Genomic DNA, 18,802 nt, shown 5'->3' with positions numbered 1-18,802 from the left:
TTCTGAAGCGCGCCACTCACTATCTCTGTCGGAGCCTGTATTGCTCGATCCCCCGGAACTGGGCCTAGCCCTCCCACTCCCACTCATACTTAACAATAAATCCAGACTTGAGTAGGACCTTGTCAAGTGTCTATTTTTAGTTGTCATTAATGTTCTAGCAGCAGCTGTAGGGCCGTCCATTTCACCTTCTCTGTATGAAGATGACTTCTGCATTTCGTACTGTTCCACCAGTACTTATGTTACTGAGCGGCGTCTACAGGGAGCCATCCACAAGGTGCATTCATGGGCTCTAGCCCACGGTTTCCTGTTTTCAGCCGCAAAGTAATGGGTTGTGCACTTTTGTCAGCATCGTACCATTCATCCAGAACCAGAACTTTACCTTAATAACGATCCACTCACAGTAGTGGAGACACACAGATTTTTAGGACTGGTTTTCGACACCCGATTGACTTGGCTTCCTCACCTTTGTAAGCTTAAGTGGAAGTGCTGGCAGCACCTCAATGCCCACTGCTGCCTGAGTAACACCAATTGGGGTGCAGATCGGTCTACACTGTTGCAGCTCTGCAGAGCCCTTGTTCAATCACACCTTGAGTATGGGAGTCTGGTTTATGGTTCGGCGGCCCCGTCAGCATTGCGTTTACTTGACCCAGTGCACCACTGTTGTGTTCGCCTAGCAACAGGAGCTTTTAGGACAAGTCCGGTGACCAGTGTCCTTGTGGAGGCTGGAGTCCCTCCATTGCAGGTTAGGCATCCACAAATTCTAGCCAGTTATGTTGCACATGTTCATAGTTTTCCTGCACATCCGAATCACCGTCTCATTTTCCCACCCATGGTGTTTAATCTCCCGCATTGGCGGAGCAGGTCAGGGCTTCCAATTGCTGTTGGTGTCCGATCCCTTCTTTCTGAACTGGAGTCCTTGCCTTTACTTGAGGTCCATTCACCTACACCTCCAGGGTGTAGACTTAGGCCGCAGCTTCATCTGGACCTTTTTCATGGCCCTAAGGACCCCGTTAAGCCCACCACTTTCCGCTTTCACTTCCTCTCGATTCTTGACGTATTCCGGGGCTCTGAAGTGGTTTACACTGACAGCTCAATTGCTGATGGTCACGTGGCTTTGCATATGTTCATGGAGGACATACTGAGCAGCATTCGTTGCTAGTTGGTTGCAGTGTTTTCACTGCAAAGCTGGTGGCCATATCTCGTGCCCTTGAGTACATGCACTCATGCCCTGGCGAGTCATTTCTCCTGTGTACTGGCTCATTGAGCGGCCTACAAGCTATCGACCAGTGTTACCCTCGTCACCCTCTGGTAGTGTCTATTCAGGAGTCCATATATGCCCTGGACCAGTCCTGCCATTCTGTGGTGTTTGTGTGGACCCCAGGACACGTCGGAATCCCGGGCAGCGAACTTGCCGACAGGCTGGCCAAACAGGCGATGTGGAAACCGCTTCTGGAGATAGCTCGAACAGAAAGATTTAGGTGTTCGTTTTTCCTGCGCGCTGTTCGGGAGTGGAATGGTAGAGAGGTAGTATGATTGTGGTTCGATGAAACCTCTGCCAAACACTTAAATGTGAATTGCAGAGTAATCGTGTAGATGTAGATGTAGGCATCTCCGAAGCTGACCTGCATTCTGTCTTACACTGCAGGGTTTTCCAGCTTTGGGAGACGGAATGGCATAACAGCACGCACAACAAACTGCGTGTCATTAAGGAGACTATGAATGTGTGGAAGTCTTCTATGCAGGCCTCTTGCAGGGAATCAGTTGTCCTCTGCCAGCTCAGGATTGACCATACGTGGCTAACGCGTGGTTACCTACTCCGTTGCGACGACCCACCTCAGTGTTGCTGTGGCTACCAAATGACTGTTGTCCCACCTCTTGCTGGACTTCCCACTTTTAGCCACTCTGCAGCAGACTTTTAACTTTCCCAGCACCCTACCTTTGGTGTTGGGCGACAAAGCCTCACAGCAGCTTTAGTTTTACGTTTTATCCGTGAGAGTGGGTTTTATACTTGTATCTAAGTTTTAGCGCATGTCTCTGTCCCTCTGTGTCCTCCACCCTAGTGCTTTTAGGGTGAAGGTTTTATTGTACTGCAGAGTGGCTTGCTTTCCCTTTTTATTCTTGTGGTTGGCTAGCCACTCTAATCTGCTTTCATGTTTTACTCTCTTCTGTTGCTAGTGCCTTTCTGTTGTTTTCTTGTCCTCTTTTGTTGCTTTTAGTGTTCGTTGCCTTCCCTTCATTCTTGTGGCTTGTCCTTCTTTCCGTTTTGTGTTATATGTTTCGTCTGTTTTATTCTCACACTTGTGGCATTGTTTTTTTAGGACCAAGGGACTTATGACCTCATAGTTTCGTCCCTTCTCCCGCCTCTAAACCAACCAACCAACCAACCAACCAATCATCCATCCAACCATCCTCTCGATTCTTGGCATGTACCGAGGCCTCGAAGTGGTTTCCACCGATGGCTCGATGGCTGATGCTCGTGTTGGATTCATGGATGTCCATGGAGGACATATTGAACAGCATTCCTTGCCCGATGGCTGCAGAGTTTTCACTGCTGAGCTGGAGGCTATATATCGTGTTGTTGAGCACATCCGTTCATGCCCTGGGGAGTCGTTTCTTCTGTGTACTGACTCCTTGAGCAGCCTACAAGCTATCGACCAGTGCTACCCTCATCATCATTTGGTAGTGACCATCCAGGAGTCCATCTATGCCCTGGAATGGTCCAGTCATTCAGTGGTGTTTGTTTGGACCCCTGGTCACGTCGGAATCCCAGGCAACAAACTTGCAGACAGGCTGGCCAAACAGGCTACGAGGAAACCGCTTATGGACATCGGGTGCTCTGCAACTGACCTGCGTTCAGTACCACGCCGTAAGGATTTGCGGATTTGGGAGACGAAATGGCATCACCTCAGCACACACAACAAACTGCATGCCATTAAAGAGACGATTAATGTGTGGTAGTCCTCCATGCAGGCCTCTCGCAGGGACTCTGTGGTTTTCTGCCGGCTCTGCATAGGCCACGCTTGGGTGACACACGACTACCTCCTGCGCCGTGATGACCCACCTCAGTGTCAGTGTGGTGCCCGGCTGACAGTGGGCCATATCTTGTTGAGCTGTCCTTCTTTTGCTGCCCTGCGATGGACTCTTCAGTTACTGGACTCGTTGCCATTAATTTTAGCTGACATCGCCTCATTGGCTAATTTAATTTTATGTTTTATACTTGACGGTGGGTTTTTGTCACTCTATATATATTTGCAGAGACCTTTGTTAGTATGGGATGCGAACATTGTTGCCCAGGTCTTTGCTGATGTATGTCGGCAGGTGAGCCATTCATTACAGGAATGCTTAAGGTAGATGCTTGATGCGTCGGCCAGTAACTCCACCTGCTGTTGTATCATTTCACCAGATTGGAATTGATTGTTAAAGTTTTCTCAGCGTGACGGGTATTCCATGACGTTCTGGGATTACAGCCAGATGATGCTGACATTTTATCACTGTAACAGGAATCTGGATGAATGGAGTGTGTGAATAGCTCATTAGTGACGAGGGGAGATGCAGGCACTGTTTGCAACCAATTTGTTGTTAAAGCTTTTTACTTTCAATCACAAAAAAATAGTGCACCGTGTCTGCAATCCAAACCAGCCCAGTGGAAGACAGCTGAACTGTCCAGGTGGGTACTCTTGCGTTGGTAGTGGCAGAGCACTGGCCACCAGGTGGCAAGACTGTCAGGCAGTGGTTGTTGGTTTGCAGCTCAGCTACATTGATGGTAACTGCGTAGGGAAAATTTCATCAACCCTGCAGCAAAGACTGACATGCAGTGGGTGTTGTGTATGGCCTTGTCATGCCAATGACCTGATCTGCTAGCGTGGAGTTATATGTATGGAGAGAGTGGATTTGTTAATGCGGAAGACAAGGGCTGCCGCATATTTTCAGTCCAGTGAAGTCATTGCTAATGTGGGGGATGAGGGCTGCCATTTACTTAAAGTATATTGACACTTGCTGAAGTTTGGTCACTGTCAGGAAAACTGGGTCGTTTTCCAGGAAGCAGCCAGTACGGCAAAATGCTTCAGTGACTTACTGTGACAAATGCCCTGGAAACAGCAATGGACCCTGACTTTGACTTGTGCTGTTACACCTTGATATTTTGGCTGACAGCCATTCAGCTGTCTTAGATGTCATCTGTTTCATCTGTATTAAGCCCTATTAGTCCTGAGGTGTAGATTGCTTATGAAGACTCCCCATATAATGGTCTTTAAAACAAACAAGTTGATTATGAAACCTCAGTGGGAGGCTCTAAATTTCAAGCATCGTAGTGGCGATGTGGATGTGTCAACGTGACCAGAGTGGGAGAATTCTCAAATGCACCATACACAGTGGTACTTTGACAAGATTCAAGGCCAGAATTCAGTACTGAATTCAGAAAAATCTTCTGAAGCAGTAGGTTGCTATTTTTTCAGGAGGAACAATATACCACAACTAGTGCTTCATCCAGCTTGATTTAGCAGTGTTCAAGTTCTAATTTGGGTTCTTATCTGTTTCCAGTATTTGTCATTTTATGTTTATGCGCTCTGCAAGATTTTTGAATGTTAACAGTGACAGACATTTGATTGTTTGAGGAAATTCAGTTTTGCTCTTAAAAAGGAACAATCTTTGTGTAGGTGGTAGTTTAGATCCATTAATGAGCCTATCATATTTTGTGTGCTAAACCTGCTTTCAGTATTGAGTGCTGGCATTCATTGAAAACCATACTCTCCTGCTTGTCACATGATTCTGATGACTACATGACAATAATTGCTGGATTGTTAGCATGTTTAAAGTAGTCTCAAGTAACATGAAATTGTGAATGAGTGGGCAGTGCTAATGTAACACTTGAAATACATCTAGGTAAATAATTTCTGGCAAGTGATTTATGCACTACGTTGTTATAAATGAAGCGTAATAAATGTAATCATGATGGGTTTTTTGAATTGCTTATTTTGTGTAAATGATTTTTGTTTATTCCAGGTCCTTGGTGATGGTTCAGTGAAACATAATTCTTATTAGCAACAACCATATATTACATAAAGTAATGATAGTTTGCCACAAGGGAAATCTTCATTTGCTTGCATTTCTGAAGATAAGAAAGAAGCAAGGTAGTACAGTAGTTTCAGTATCTACTTGTTGAAAATTCATTACTACTTGTAAAGTTGAAAATGTGCTAAACTTAAAAATTCACAAACACAGTTGATGCTACATATTGAGACATTGGCTTACAGACATGGTATGTCCTGTTTTTACTGCCCAAGAAAGAAAAAGCTTATTGTAGATTAACAGTTTAAATTGAAAATCTGTCGTTGTCTGATGAGAAGTTTTGAATTGTTACAGTAAAAATGGTTCATTACCATAACATGCAAAATATAATGAAATATTTAGCAGTTCTCAAATTGAATTATTAGATTTCTCAAGATGTTAAACAATTATTGCAGATCTCCTCCACAAATATTAATGGACATTTGTTCCTGTTGTGTTTAATCTGTTTCTGCCTATGGTTTTTCATAAGATTTGTACTTGTAACATAACTGACTGATCGCAGAATCTGAAAAGTGTTCGATAGGCAGAGACTACACTGTTACCCCCTCTGCTTATTTGGCTGAAGGGTGCTTTTCAGGCTTTTGTGACATATTATTTGTTTGCAGAATACTATCCTCGAGTAGTTACATGAGCAGTGAAGACCAGATGATGAACAAACTTAATTTTGAATAAAAAATGGCAACTCTTCTTCATGACTGCAAAATTGTAGGATGTTACTGAAGTTGCTAATTTAAGTCACTCATTTTTTTGTGTCTTGCAGTTTTGGTGATTGTGAAGCAGTGGGCCTGACAAACAATATATTTATGTTTGTGCCTATGCTTTCATTTAAGTATGGTTTTATTTAGAAATTCCTCACCTCACAGCTACATGCTCCATGTTGGGACTCTGATGATGGAAGCCAAAGTGTACTCTTTGTTAGAGAATGGCACCCTCTGCATTTGAACAGTGTTTAAAAATGGCTGATGTTTTCCTTGTATTCCATTTGATTGGTAATACTACTATGTCAGTAGGTCTCGCATTTCTTTGTGGTGTTTGACTGTGTTTGACAACACACTGTGTATTTCACTCATTTCCCTCTCTTGTGATATGTCATACTAGAAGATGCTTTTGCTGGTACATCAGCTTGTTATCTTTCACTAGTTAGTATTTCTCATCAGTGAATACTTCTGTAGAGTGTGTGTGTGTGTGTGTGTGTGTGTGTGTGTGTGTGTGTGTGTGTAGCTTAATCAGGACAGAAACAAACTCCCTTTCGAAATAATTTAAATCAGAACTAATCTATAGTTGACATAAATGGACCTGAAACAAATTTGCTCATACATTATTCACTTCTATGGCTACGAGCGCTGTTTATTAATAATTCAGCTCCCAGGATAGGCACATAAATTAGTCACCCAGTGTCATCTCTTCCTGGTTAAAATTGCAGTGCTACTTGGTCCTTTGACTCATTTGCGATTAAAATTGCACTGGGGTTCCAGGTTGCTAAAGTGCTGTAAGAATACTCAAATTCTAAAGATTCAGAAGCTTGAATTTACTACTGGGTGTCTAACAAGAAAATTATCACATGTGCTTGATAGGTACACCTTACCATAAGCTCTTTCTTGTTGCTATTAACACCAAACATCAGGATTACTGTTCCATGTCGCTCCACATTAGAAGGAAGATAATGATTATGTGAAACTGAAGGAACATAAATGTGGTCCTTCTGTGGCCAGTCACTTAATGCTGTTGGATAGCAGCAGTTCAATACCCGCTGTTTCTTTAATGACTTTAATGTAGATGTACCAAACACAAATTTGCCAGTTGGCACAGCAGACTTCTATGGTTGTGTGGAATTAAGTGTGAATAGCATTGAGTGCTGACCTTGCAAATTTACTTGGAGTTAAGAGAAATATAGGTAGAATCTCTAATCCGTAATAAACTACGGAGGTGTATACCATAAAAGCCAGATTTTCTCAAAGCTGTGTATAGTGGTGAAGTTGAACACAAATTTTATGTGGATGTATGTCATTTAGAGATGCTTATCTTGACTTTCTGTGTTTCTTCTCAACTCTCATGTACTTGGTGCAATGTTTCACTATCTACATATACTGCTTTAACTTAGCCATCAACACAGAACTGGTTTTCTCGATGACTACTATGACTTACATTTAGCAGCAGGTAGTTAGTTGATAATTTCATAAATCAGGAACTTAGTATTGCCTATGTTACTGTGGAGAGTTTTAACTTTGGATTCCAGAATTAGTTAACTTTTGAATATTGTTTAAATTAAAACATGAGTTAATCTAGTTAAAAGACGCCGCTGCATTAAAAGATGCCACTGCTGAATAGGTTGGGGGAACTTTACAGACTGCAGGATTAAATGAGTCTCTCACACTATACATTATACAGGGTGATTGAAAGAAGCGTTTACAAACTGAGATGGCATGTCAAGCATACAACAAGGATCAGTAGTCACATAGGAACCGGATGTTGTAAAGGCCATCTGGGACTGCCAAATTACATTGCGGTTATTTGGTCACAGCCTTCAAATGGATGCCCATTACAGGAAATGCTCAAAAGTTTTGTCCAGATGCACAGACACTCGCCTGATGATGATGCTGCATTGAACAGTGCACCCTCTCAGAGATACGTGGTGTAGCCCGAAGACATCCTGCTGCTGCAGCAATCCCGCCCACTAGGTCCTCCAGCGATGTAAAAGGCTTTTCAAGCAAAGGTCCCTCAGATATCCTCACAAGAAAAAATCTGTTGGGGACAGATAGTGATCGTAGTGGCCATGTGACAGGCCCACTGTGACCAATCTAGTCGCCAGGAAAGGTTGCCTGCAGATGTGCCCTCACTTATTTGCTGAAATGCACTCGGGCTCTGTTGTGCTGAAATCAAATACGGTAATGAATAGTAATGTGAACATTATTCAGCGTGTCCAGCGGAACCTCTCGCAGGAATAAGACATAGCTGCGACCATAAAGTCAATCTGGGAGAATGTACAGCCGTGTCAAACAGTCTGACAATGCCAGACCACACATTAAGGGTAAATTAGCATTGTGAGGCTTTCATACATATAGTGTCCAGTGAAGCTTTTGTTTGCAGTGGATTCCTGCAGAAACCATTGTGCAAACCCTCTGTGCTTGTCGTAGTGCCCCAGTTACAATGCCTGGGTGCACAGAAAATGAAACGGATGCTGTCCTTCACTATGTACAGTGCACCATATGAAGGGTTGGGGGATATTTGTAGCACAGGATACGTCTCGTGTCCTTATTGATGGATTATGCTGCACCCTTTAGAGAACGATACCTTCTGCTGCCAACGAGCATCCAGCTTGTGCACATGGAATCAGCCAGTTTTGCACAGTCGGCGATGTACAGTGGTGAATAATTGTGGCACGGCAACTTTCTGTTGAGACATTTTGCACGGTACAATTGCACAACTTCTAGTCCATTGCACTTGGCTGCGCCATAAATTGAATGCATTTCAATCATTTCACAGTACATGTATGTAGCTATGTTACTCCAAGGTGTGAACAGAATAGTCTCTGTGCACTCCGCCCATATTTATACAGCAGTGCCCTCATGTGACCATAGCACCCTCTTGTGTTGCTTTTGTGACCCCCCCCCCCCCCTCCCCCTTTCCTATGTGATCCTGGTTGTGTCCCTGATGTGCCATGTCAGTTTCTAAATATTTTTTGAATTGCCCTGTATTTTATGTAAGTCATCTTGGAAAAGTGTAAGCTAGATGTAGTGATGTAATTAAAATTGTGTGATGTAGTAATTGTGTGTACTTATGAAAGTCCTCATATCAATTATTCTTTTTTAAGCAGCAGGTAGATTTCAGAATATATCGTGCATATGTTGGGAACAATTGTGAGATTCGGCATCGGTGTAGTGCCCTTATTAGTCAATTTTATTGGAAGCTAATGTGGAAAGATTGTATTATGAGACAATGGATGTAATTTTTTTCCTTATTAGAATGACAGGAATTTTCTGAAAATAGGTGCATATGGTGATGTAAATTGACTGTCAGTTTGTGAAACTGGAAGTGTTGATTTTTAAACTTTTTACTAGTCCAAGGTTTGATGGCAGCCGTATAAAGGAGTGCAAGACAAATGGGTGTCGTGATATCAGTGTGACTTTAAGAAATTTCTGTTACATTCCTACTTCATTCATCCATGTGAGTGGTCTATGTGTGATATTGAATTGTTATTTATGTCCGATATTATATGCTCAAAGGGAATTACATTAATTAAAGGGCCTACTGCCTTTGTCAGTGTAATAAAGTGTGAACATTTACATCAGGGAGGAAATCCAAAATGAGTGCTCAGAACCACAGTCTTCATTGGTATTGCAGAATGTTGTGTTTTTGGAGTTGACTTTCACTTATACAAGGAAAGAGTGCAATGAAGATGCAGGTGACTGTACTGAGCTTCATTCAGAGTTACTGTTTCTATTCATTACAAATTGATAATACCTAGTAGCACATTCTCGTGCTTTGGTGCATGCCTGTATTCGTCGTGGCATACTATCTACAAGTTCATCAAGGCACTGTTGGTCCAGATTGTCCCACTCCTCAACAGCGATTTGGTGTAGATCCCTCCAAGTGGTAGGTGGGTCACGTCATCCATAAACAGCCCTTTCCAATCTATCCCAGGCATGTTCGATAGGGTTCATGTCTGGAGAACATGCTGGCCATTCCAGTTGAGCAATGTCGTTATCCTGAAGGAAGTCATTTACAAGATGTGCACGATAGGGGCGCGAATTGTCGTCCATGAAAACAATTGCCTCACCAATATGCTGCCGAAATGGTTGCACTATCTGTTGGAGGACAGCATTCACGTATCATACAGCTGTTAAAGCGCCTTCCATGACCACCAGCGGCATGCGTCGGCCCCACATAATGCCACCCCAAAACATCAGATAATCTCCACCTTGCTGCACTCGCTGGACAGTTTGTCTAAGGCATTTAGCCTGACCAGATGGCCTCCAAACACATCTCCGACTATTGTCTGATTGAAGGCGTATGCGACACTCATCTTTGAAGAGAACGTGATACTTTAAGTGCTGGAAGTTCGGCCATATCTCCCCGCTGCACTTGCAGTGTCACAGGCCAAGATTGTGGACGTCTATCACACCGGAATACTCCATGTGCCCCATCTCCCATCTGTGTCAACTGTGGAGAGCATCATTCGCCTTGCTCGCCAGACTGCAGGATTTTACAGAGAGGAAAATCATGGAATATAAGACCATGGACCGACTAACCTACACTGAGGCTAAGAGGAAATTTGAGTGCCTACATCATGTGGCTGTGACCTCCTTTACGCTGCTGCTGCAAGAACAGTTATCGCCCCATCAGTTCCTCGCATTCCTGTCACCTCTCAGAACCAGAAGACTACACCTGCCCCCTTGATGGTGAGGGGCACTTCCCTACCTGTCACTCCCGCACCACCTACTTTGGCAGCAACAGCCCCCCAACCATTGGGGATATCAATCCCCACTTCTGAGGCGGAGAAGCGCAAGTCGTAGTCTCCTCTCGCTAGGAAGGGGTCCGTTGGGTCACTCCCTTCCCAGATTTTTGCTAGTGGGAAAGATGACACCCGCCAGTGGCTGAAGAGGCCAAAAGCAGCTGGTTGTAGGGCCTCATGCTCATCCTCAGTCCTGGAGACTGAATCAGTGAAGTCCTCCCAACCAGGGAAACCTATGGAGCAGGGAGAGAAATTTAAAAAGAAGGTCCCCAAGACAAAGGGAATTGCGGTGGCACCCACACCACCGCTACCCACAAGCTCTGCATCTGCAGATGAGGTGGAGAGTCTGGCATCCACTGAGGACCTAGGTCTCGCCGAACCCTCAGCCAAAATGGGTATAGACTGGTCAGGGAAAAAGTTGGTGGCAGCAGGTGACCCTGAGGCGTAAACTGCCTCATTGAATTCTGCATGCCTTCCCAATCTCATTATATCATCGTCCAGTGAAATTGCGGCAGTTTTTTCCACTGCCTGGCTGCTTTACACCTGATTTATGCATTGCCTTCCAGGAAACCTGGTTCCCAGTAGTGCCCCGCTCTCCGCAACTATAAGGGATACTACAGGAACCATAGCGACTGTAATAGTGTGTCAGGTAGGGTTTGCGTTCATGTCTTAAGCTTTCTGTAGTGAACCTGTGCCCCCTTCAAACCCCTCTTGAAGCTGTGGTTGTCAGAATAAGGGCGGCACAGGAAATAACTGTCTGCAATGTATATCTTCCTCCAGATGGTGCAGTATCCCTGAATGAATGTATTAGCTGCACTGATTGATAAACTCCCTAAACCTTTCTTATTTTTGGGAGATATTAATGCCCATAACCCCTTGTGGGGTGGCACTGTGCTTACTGGCCGAGGCAGAGATGTCGAAACTTTACTGTCTCAATTCAACTTCTGCCTCTTAAGTACTGTGGCCACCACACATTTCAGTGTGGCTCATGGTAGTTATTCGGCCGTTGATTTATCAATTTTTAGCCCAGGACTTCTTCCATCTGTCCACTGGAGAGCACATGACAACCTGTGTGGTAGTCATTTTCCTGTCACTGCCCTAGTGTCAGGCCCAAGTATGCCTGCCCAGGTGGGCTTTAGACAGGGCCCACACAATGTTAACATAAATTGTGTGTTATCTACGGACGCAAACGCAATTGCCGAGCACTAAGCTCGAGTCTCTGCATTTGAGAATTACCCGCCAGCCTTTCGCACTCTCAAAGACCAGCTGGAAGGGAAAGTCCTCTCGTTCACTACATGCCACAGTGGATCCTATAACACCCCATTTACTGAGTGGGAACTCCTCAGTGCCTTGCATATTGCCCCGACACAGCTCCTGGACCAGATTGAATCCAGTCAGATGATTAAACATCTCTCATCTTACTACATACGACATCTCCTTGTCATCTTCAACCGGATCTGGTGTGATGGCGTTCTTCCATCGCAGTGGCAGGACAGCACCATCATTCTGGTGCTCAAACCCGGTGAAAACCTGCTTGATGCGGATAGCTATTGGCCCATCAGCCTCACCGACATTCTTTGTAAGCTACAGGAAGATATGGTGTGTTGGCAGTTGGGTTGGGTCCTGGAGTCATGTGGCCCACTGGTTCCATGTCAGGGCGGCTTCCGCAAGGGTTGCTCTACCGCTGATAATCTTGTGTCCCTTGAGTTTGCCATCCGAACACCCTTTTCGCTACGCCAATCCGTGGTTGCCGTCTTTTTGATTTAGAAAAAGCGTATGTCACCACCTGGCAACATCATGTCCTTGCCACATTATAGGAGTGGGGTTTCCGAGGCCCATTCCCAATTTTTATCCAAAACTCCCTGTCGCTTCGTACTTTCCGTGTCCAAGTTGGTGCCTCCCTTAGTTCCCTCCATATCCAGGAGAATGGGGTCCCTCAGGGCTCTGTATTGAGTGTCTATTTTTAGTGGCCATTGACAGTCTAGCAACAGCTGTCAGGCCATCCGTCTCATCTTCTCTGTATGCAGACAACTTCTGCATTTCGTATTTTTCCACCAGTACTGGTGTTTCTGAGCAGCGCCTACAGGGAGCCATCCACAAGGCGCAGTCATGGGCTCTAGCTCACGGGTTCCAGTTTTCGGCTGCAAAGACGTGTGTTACGCACTTCTGTCGGCATCATACCATTCATCCAGAATCAGAATTTTGCCTTAATGACGGTCTACTCACCGTAGTGGAGAGATGGAGACATATCGATTCTTACTACTGGTTTTTGACCCCCGATTGACTTGCCTTCCTCACCTTCATCAGCTTAAGCAGAAGTGCTGGCAGCATCTCAATGCCCTCGCCTTGACTATGGGAGTTTGTTTGGTGGCGCCCTCAGTGTTGCATTTACTCGACCCAGTGCACCACTGTAGTGTTTGCCTAGCGACAGGAGCTTTTAGGACGAGTCTGGTGACCAGCGTCCGTGTGGAGGTCGGAGTCCCTCCGTTGCAGGGTTGGCAGCACAACTACTGGCCACTTACTTTGCACACGTTCATAGTTCTCCTGCACATCTGAATCACCATCTCATTTGCCCACCCACGGTGGTTCATCTCCCACATCGGTGGCCCAGGCCAGGGCTTCCAATTGGTGTCCGATCCCTTCTTTCCAAACTGGAGTCCTTTACCACCTATACTTGAGGTCCATTCATGTACACGTCCATGGTGTACACCTTGGCCATTTGCTTTGCGTGGACCTTTCACATGGCCCTAAGGACTCACTTAAGGCTACGGTTCTCTGCTGCCCCTTCCTCTAGATTCTTGACATGTACTGAGGCACAAAGTGGTTTACACCAACGGCTCAATGGCTGATGCTCATGTTGGATTCGCATATGTCCATGAAGGACATATTGAACAGCATTTCTTGCCCAATGGCTGCAGTGTTTTCACTGCTGAGCTGGTGGCTGCATCTCGTGCTCTTGAGCACATCTGTTCATGCCCTGGGGAGTAGTTTCTTTTGTGTACTGACTCCTTGAGCAGCCTACAAGCTGTCTACCAGTGCTACCCTCGTCATCCATCGGTAGTGGCCACCCAGGTGTCCATTCATGCCCTGGAACAGTCCAGTCATTCAGTGGTGTTTGTCTGGACCCCAGGTCACATTGGAATCCTAGGCAACGAACTTGCTGACAAGCTGGGCAAACAGGCTATGCATAAACTGCTTACGGAAATTGGCTTCTCTGCAACCAAAGTGTGTCAGTACTATGCTGCAAGGTTTTGCAGTTTTGGGAGACGAAATGGCATCACCTCAGCACGCACAACAAACCGCTTGCCATTAAGGAGACTACGAATGTATGATAGTCCTCCATGCAGGCCTCTCGCAGGGACTCTGTGCTTCTCTGCCGGCTCTGCAGTGACCACGCTTGGATGACACACGGCTACCTCCTGTGCCATGATGACCCACCTCAGTGTTGGTGCTGCACCCAGCTTACAGTGGCCCGTATCTTAGTGAACTGTCCTTCTTTGGCTGCCCTGCGACACTCTCTTCAGTTACCGGACCAATTGCCATTAATTTTAGCTGACAAAGCCTCAGCGGCTAATTTAGTCTTATATTTTGCAGGTGATGGTGGGTTTTATCATTCTGTATAAGTTTTAGCACATGTCCTTTATCTCTTTGTGTTCTCCATTCTAATGCTTTTAGGGTGGATGTTTTAATGTGTCGCAGAGTGGCTGGCATTTCCTTTTTATTCTCGTGGTCGGCCAGCCATGGTCGTTGCTCTCTTGTTTTCACCCATTGTATCCGTTTCTTGCTTCTCTTTGGTTTTTTTCCTGTTTTGTCCATAGTAGTGTTGGTTTTCCTTTTGTCGTTTTCTGGTTTTTCCTTCTGTTATTGTGCCGTGCGTCTCCTTTCTTTTCTTTTTTCCCTTGTGTAATTATTTTTCTGTACCAAGGGACCCATGACCTCACTGGTTGGTCCTCCCCCCCCCCCCCCCCCCCCCCCTTTTAAACCAACCAACCTCTTCATGAGACATGACCACAGGCCCAGATTCCATTCACAGCCAGATTATCGAACACTTTGACGTTCCCCAGAGGCAACTCCTACTCAGTGTCTTCAACTGCATTTGGCTCAGGAGTGCTTTTCCGTCACAATGGCGAGACAGTATACTTATCCCCATCCTTAAGCCCAGGAAGAACCCAGTCTCTCGACAGCTACTGTCCAATTAGCCTATGTAATCTGCTCGAGAGAATGGGGAGCTTCAGATTATGTTGGATACTTGAATCTCGAGGCCTTTTGCCCCCATATCACTGTGGCTTTCGGTCAGGACAATCTCAAACTGACCATTTACTCAGATAGGAATCAGCTATCCGGCAGGCTTTTACTCACTGCTGGCACCTTGTCATGCTCCCTTTTCGACCTACATAAGGCGTACGACTGGGGGTTCCTTGGTCCCCTTCCGACTTTTATCCGCGAGCTTTTATTTCACTGCCTCTTCCGGGTTCTAGTGCCACTTTACTCAGCACCCCTAGGATTCAAAAGAATGGTATCCCACAGGGTTGTGTGCTAAGTGTCACTCTCTTCCTCGTTGCCATCAATAGACTTGTGACCTCTGTTGGGCCTCTGGTTACCCGGCGTTGTACATCGACATTTTTGCGTCTGGTGCAGCTCTCACTCAATAGCACCTGCTGTGCACCGGATCAAGGTGCCATCCAATTGGGCCTGTGCGTGGGCCACCTCCCATGGTTTCCAGTTGTCTCCCTCCAAAACGCAGGTTATGCCTTTTTGTCGTCAACCCACCGTACACCCCGATCCAGAACTTCATTTAGTCGACCAGCTCTTCTGTGTTGTAGCAATCCAGTTTCTTGGGCCTTATATTTGATAACAAGCTGACATGGGTGCCCCGCATTTGCCACCTAAAGACTGCATGTTTGCGGAAGCTTAATGCTCTCTGCCTCCTGGCCCACACATCTTGGGGTGCAGACTGTTCCACTGTTCTCCATCTTTGCTGTGGTCTGGTCTTGTCCAGACTAGATTATGGTAGTCACGTTTATGGATCAGCAGCTCCTTCCACTTTGAAACTGATTGACCCTGTTCACCATTGTGGGGTGCATCTGGCTATTGGTGCCTTTTGCGCTAGTTTTGTTGATAGTCTCCTTACAGAAGAGGGGTTCCCCCCCCCCCCCCCCCCCTTTCCCCATACAATGGAGCCAACTCCTGGTTTCTTACGCAATTGCCGTTCACCAATTCCACGACCATTCCGTTTACCCTGTGCTCTTTGCGAACGAGGGATGCGCAGATATGCGGATCTACATCAAATCTCTCTTTGCCCAAAAATATTATGACATCTGGTGCACTACTTCTTATAGTAATAAACTCCGCACAGTCAAGGAGTCTACTGCAATTTGGCGCTCTTCCTTCCACTCCTCTCTGAGGGAGTCCACTGTTTTATGCTGTTTACGCATTGGTCATACCAGACTCGCCCATTATTTCCTCCTGCGTAACGACCCACCCCCACAATGTGTTTGTGAAGCCAGACCGACGATATCTCACATATTGATGGAATGTCCCCTTCTTTCGGCCCTTCGTGCTGAGTATAGTCTTCCTGATTCCTTAAATTTGATATTAGCAAATGATTCTCGGTTGACTGAACTGGTCCTCAGTTTCCTCCGTGAAAGTGGCTTTTATTTCCACTTGTAAGTTTCTACTTTAGTCTTTGAGCAGAGGCAGGTTGGTTGTGGTTGAGACTTCTTTTCCAGTCTTCTCTGTCTATGACCCTTTTAAATTTGGTCTCACCTTTTATACCTTTTACTGCGTGTGTTTAATCATGGTTGCCATAGGTTCTGGAAATCAGGGAATAGCAGGGAATTTCAAAAGCATCAGGGGAATATAAGGGAAATTTGAAGAAAAAAAAAATGGAAAAATCTCACTTTTGTTTCAGTAGGTGAAATGGTTGTTTACTGAGGTGTCATGCATTGTCACTGGCTGGGTGCTGCTGAGCACGTGCGCCACTTCCCTACTCCTTCATTACTACTGCTTCTCTCGTCCCTACCACTCCCTTCAGCTTGCAGTCAGTGCTGCCACCACTTCTTGCTGCTAGCTTAGCAGCTGCTGACGAGATGCAGGGAAGCATGAGTAGTGTTTGTTTGGATCTGATTCTCAGAGACTGTAGACACAGTGGCCGGAGATGGCGGTCACATGTGCATGAGTTGTGTCTGAGTGATTGTGTGAATGTGTGTGCGCTCTCATTTTCTGACAAAAGCCATGGCTGAAAATTTGGTTGTGAGAGTGTGGTTGTCTTTTCTACATGCCTATCTGCAGCTCAGCAACCACCTTTATAGTAAGCTGCTACCTATCCTCATTATTATTGATTCTCAGAGTATTTGAACAAGTTACATGTTGCATGATTGATCACCGTGGTCCCATTTCATCAACATGCCATCTGTGGCTCATGAATAGCTAGCCACATGAATGGATTTCTGTGACAGGCCAAAACTACAGGCCGTTTCTGCAGATATCTGTAATGGACCGGGTGTGCTGATCTGAAGCCATTCAGTTTCCATTAATGTGCAGGCCTTGCCTGCTGTATCTAGTATCACCAACCTGCCTACAGGCCAGGTCTGTCTGTGTGTGGTGTAATGCAGCGGATTTTCATGATTTATCCTTGCAGCCAGGACTGCAGTGACCCTCAGCAGGTCAGAGGCCATGGGTGATGGATTTCAGGAATAGCGACTGTCTCACCACGAGTAAATTGTACAGTGTGGCATTCTTAGACAATTTATTTGTTCTAGTACCTTTTGGCACTTCAGAAGTAGTTCATATGTTAAAAAGTATGGACGATAACAAGAAGAAAATTGTCAGTCGCTGGTGGTTTGTACGCTATGTACTTATGTATTTCTCGATAGAAAAATCACAAAATACATGTAAAATAATAGATATACCACAGTGGGTAATAACCGACAGTAACGAACATAGCAGAACCGACACTTTACAGGCAGTCACCTACAGTGTTGGTTTACACAATTCTTCCCTGCCTTATACTCTTGAAAGAAGAGACATACTTGTTTCTGAGGTTATTTCTGAAGTTAGTGAAGGTATTTTAAATCTGTCTTGTGACTCCAAGAAAATGCGTATTTTTGTCACCAAATGTGTTTTGTTTTATTGAAATAAAATAACATCATTGGTCTTAATGAAACACACATACCATTTGGCTTGCTTTCTCCATCTAAAAACAGTTCATTATGAAAGATATTGATGTTAGTAATGAAGATTTTTGCTCGCATCAGGAAACGCCATCTACTTGCAAGTTTTTAAATTATTTCCTTGCTTGCACTATTGTTTCTTGTATTTTAGCTGCACAAGACAGATTTTCAACTTATGTCTTAACTTACCCTTGAGATCTCAAAGTTTGTCAAGGAAAAATGCTAAAACTTCTCTGGAAATCAGGGAATTTCACTTGAGGCAACCCTGTTAATGTTTATTATGTTATAATTGACGCCCCTGACTGGATCCGTCCACTTTTGGTGGACCGTCTTTCTTCTGTGACTAACTTTGGAATCGCGGGACTGATGACCTCGCTGTTTGGTCCGATAACCTCTCACAATCAGTGGAGCAAATTAATTCATTTGATGCAGTACTGAATTTCTTCTCATTATTCAACATACATACTGTGCTGCATCAAATTAAGTGAAACATTGCACCCAGTTTTAAAGAGTTTGGAGAGGTAGATACACACTGTGTAAACTTTGCGTATGGTTGATTTTAGCTCGTACATTGCAGGGAATGAAATGTAGATAAGATATCAAAACTTTATTTTAAATTGAGAGCGAATGATATCTCGTTTCATTTTAAAGTTATTGGGTTTCATATCCAACGGATGGTCACTTGCAGTGCAGCCTTTCACGTCATTGCACATCACAGATCACATGGTAATAACAATCCTCATATCTCATAAATGATTCAAGATATCAAAACGAAGTTTTTTTGCAAATGATAGCATCTAGTGAGGCACATGTGTTGAATGATAAATACTCAAAACTTTTTTGTTCACAGATACATGGATGTCACTCATTCATAGCAGTGAGAGGTCAGTGGTTCAGGAAGCATACAGAAGTCCATAGCACTGTAGGAAAATCCAAGTAACAAATGTACGCTAACCACAGCACATGGGGAAATGGCGTAGCAGGATGTGTATACACACCCACGGCTGCAAAAGGGTTAATTAACTTTGTTGATGTTTTATCATAACCACTAGAATGCTCGGATTTTAAAGATTTTAGTATGGATGCTATTTCTTTTGGCGAAGAAAATGTA

General features: G+C 44.8%; 1 protein-coding gene across 3 annotated transcripts in view; it reads left to right on the top strand.

The window, feature by feature from the left end:
- LOC124555377 overlaps positions 1-18,802 on the top strand; it is a 145,973-nt gene that overhangs the window by 20,020 nt on the left and 107,151 nt on the right. For 2 of the 3 annotated variants that reach the window (XM_047129269.1, XM_047129267.1), the window contains exons 2-3: positions 5,002-5,129; positions 18,542-18,705. In XM_047129269.1, the coding sequence (XP_046985225.1) occupies positions 18,635-18,705 (71 nt within the window). In that variant the 5' untranslated portion in view covers positions 5,002-5,129; positions 18,542-18,634. The remainder of the gene's footprint in view (positions 1-5,001; positions 5,130-18,541; positions 18,706-18,802) is intronic. The other variant, XM_047129268.1, reaches the window with a different exon arrangement.

Source organism: Schistocerca americana, chromosome X (assembly GCF_021461395.2).
Source record: "Schistocerca americana isolate TAMUIC-IGC-003095 chromosome X, iqSchAmer2.1, whole genome shotgun sequence".
NCBI lineage: Eukaryota > Metazoa > Arthropoda > Insecta > Orthoptera > Acrididae > Schistocerca > Schistocerca americana.
The sequence above is the reverse complement of the archived record's forward strand: the minus strand, read 5'-3'. Positions and strand labels throughout refer to the sequence as shown.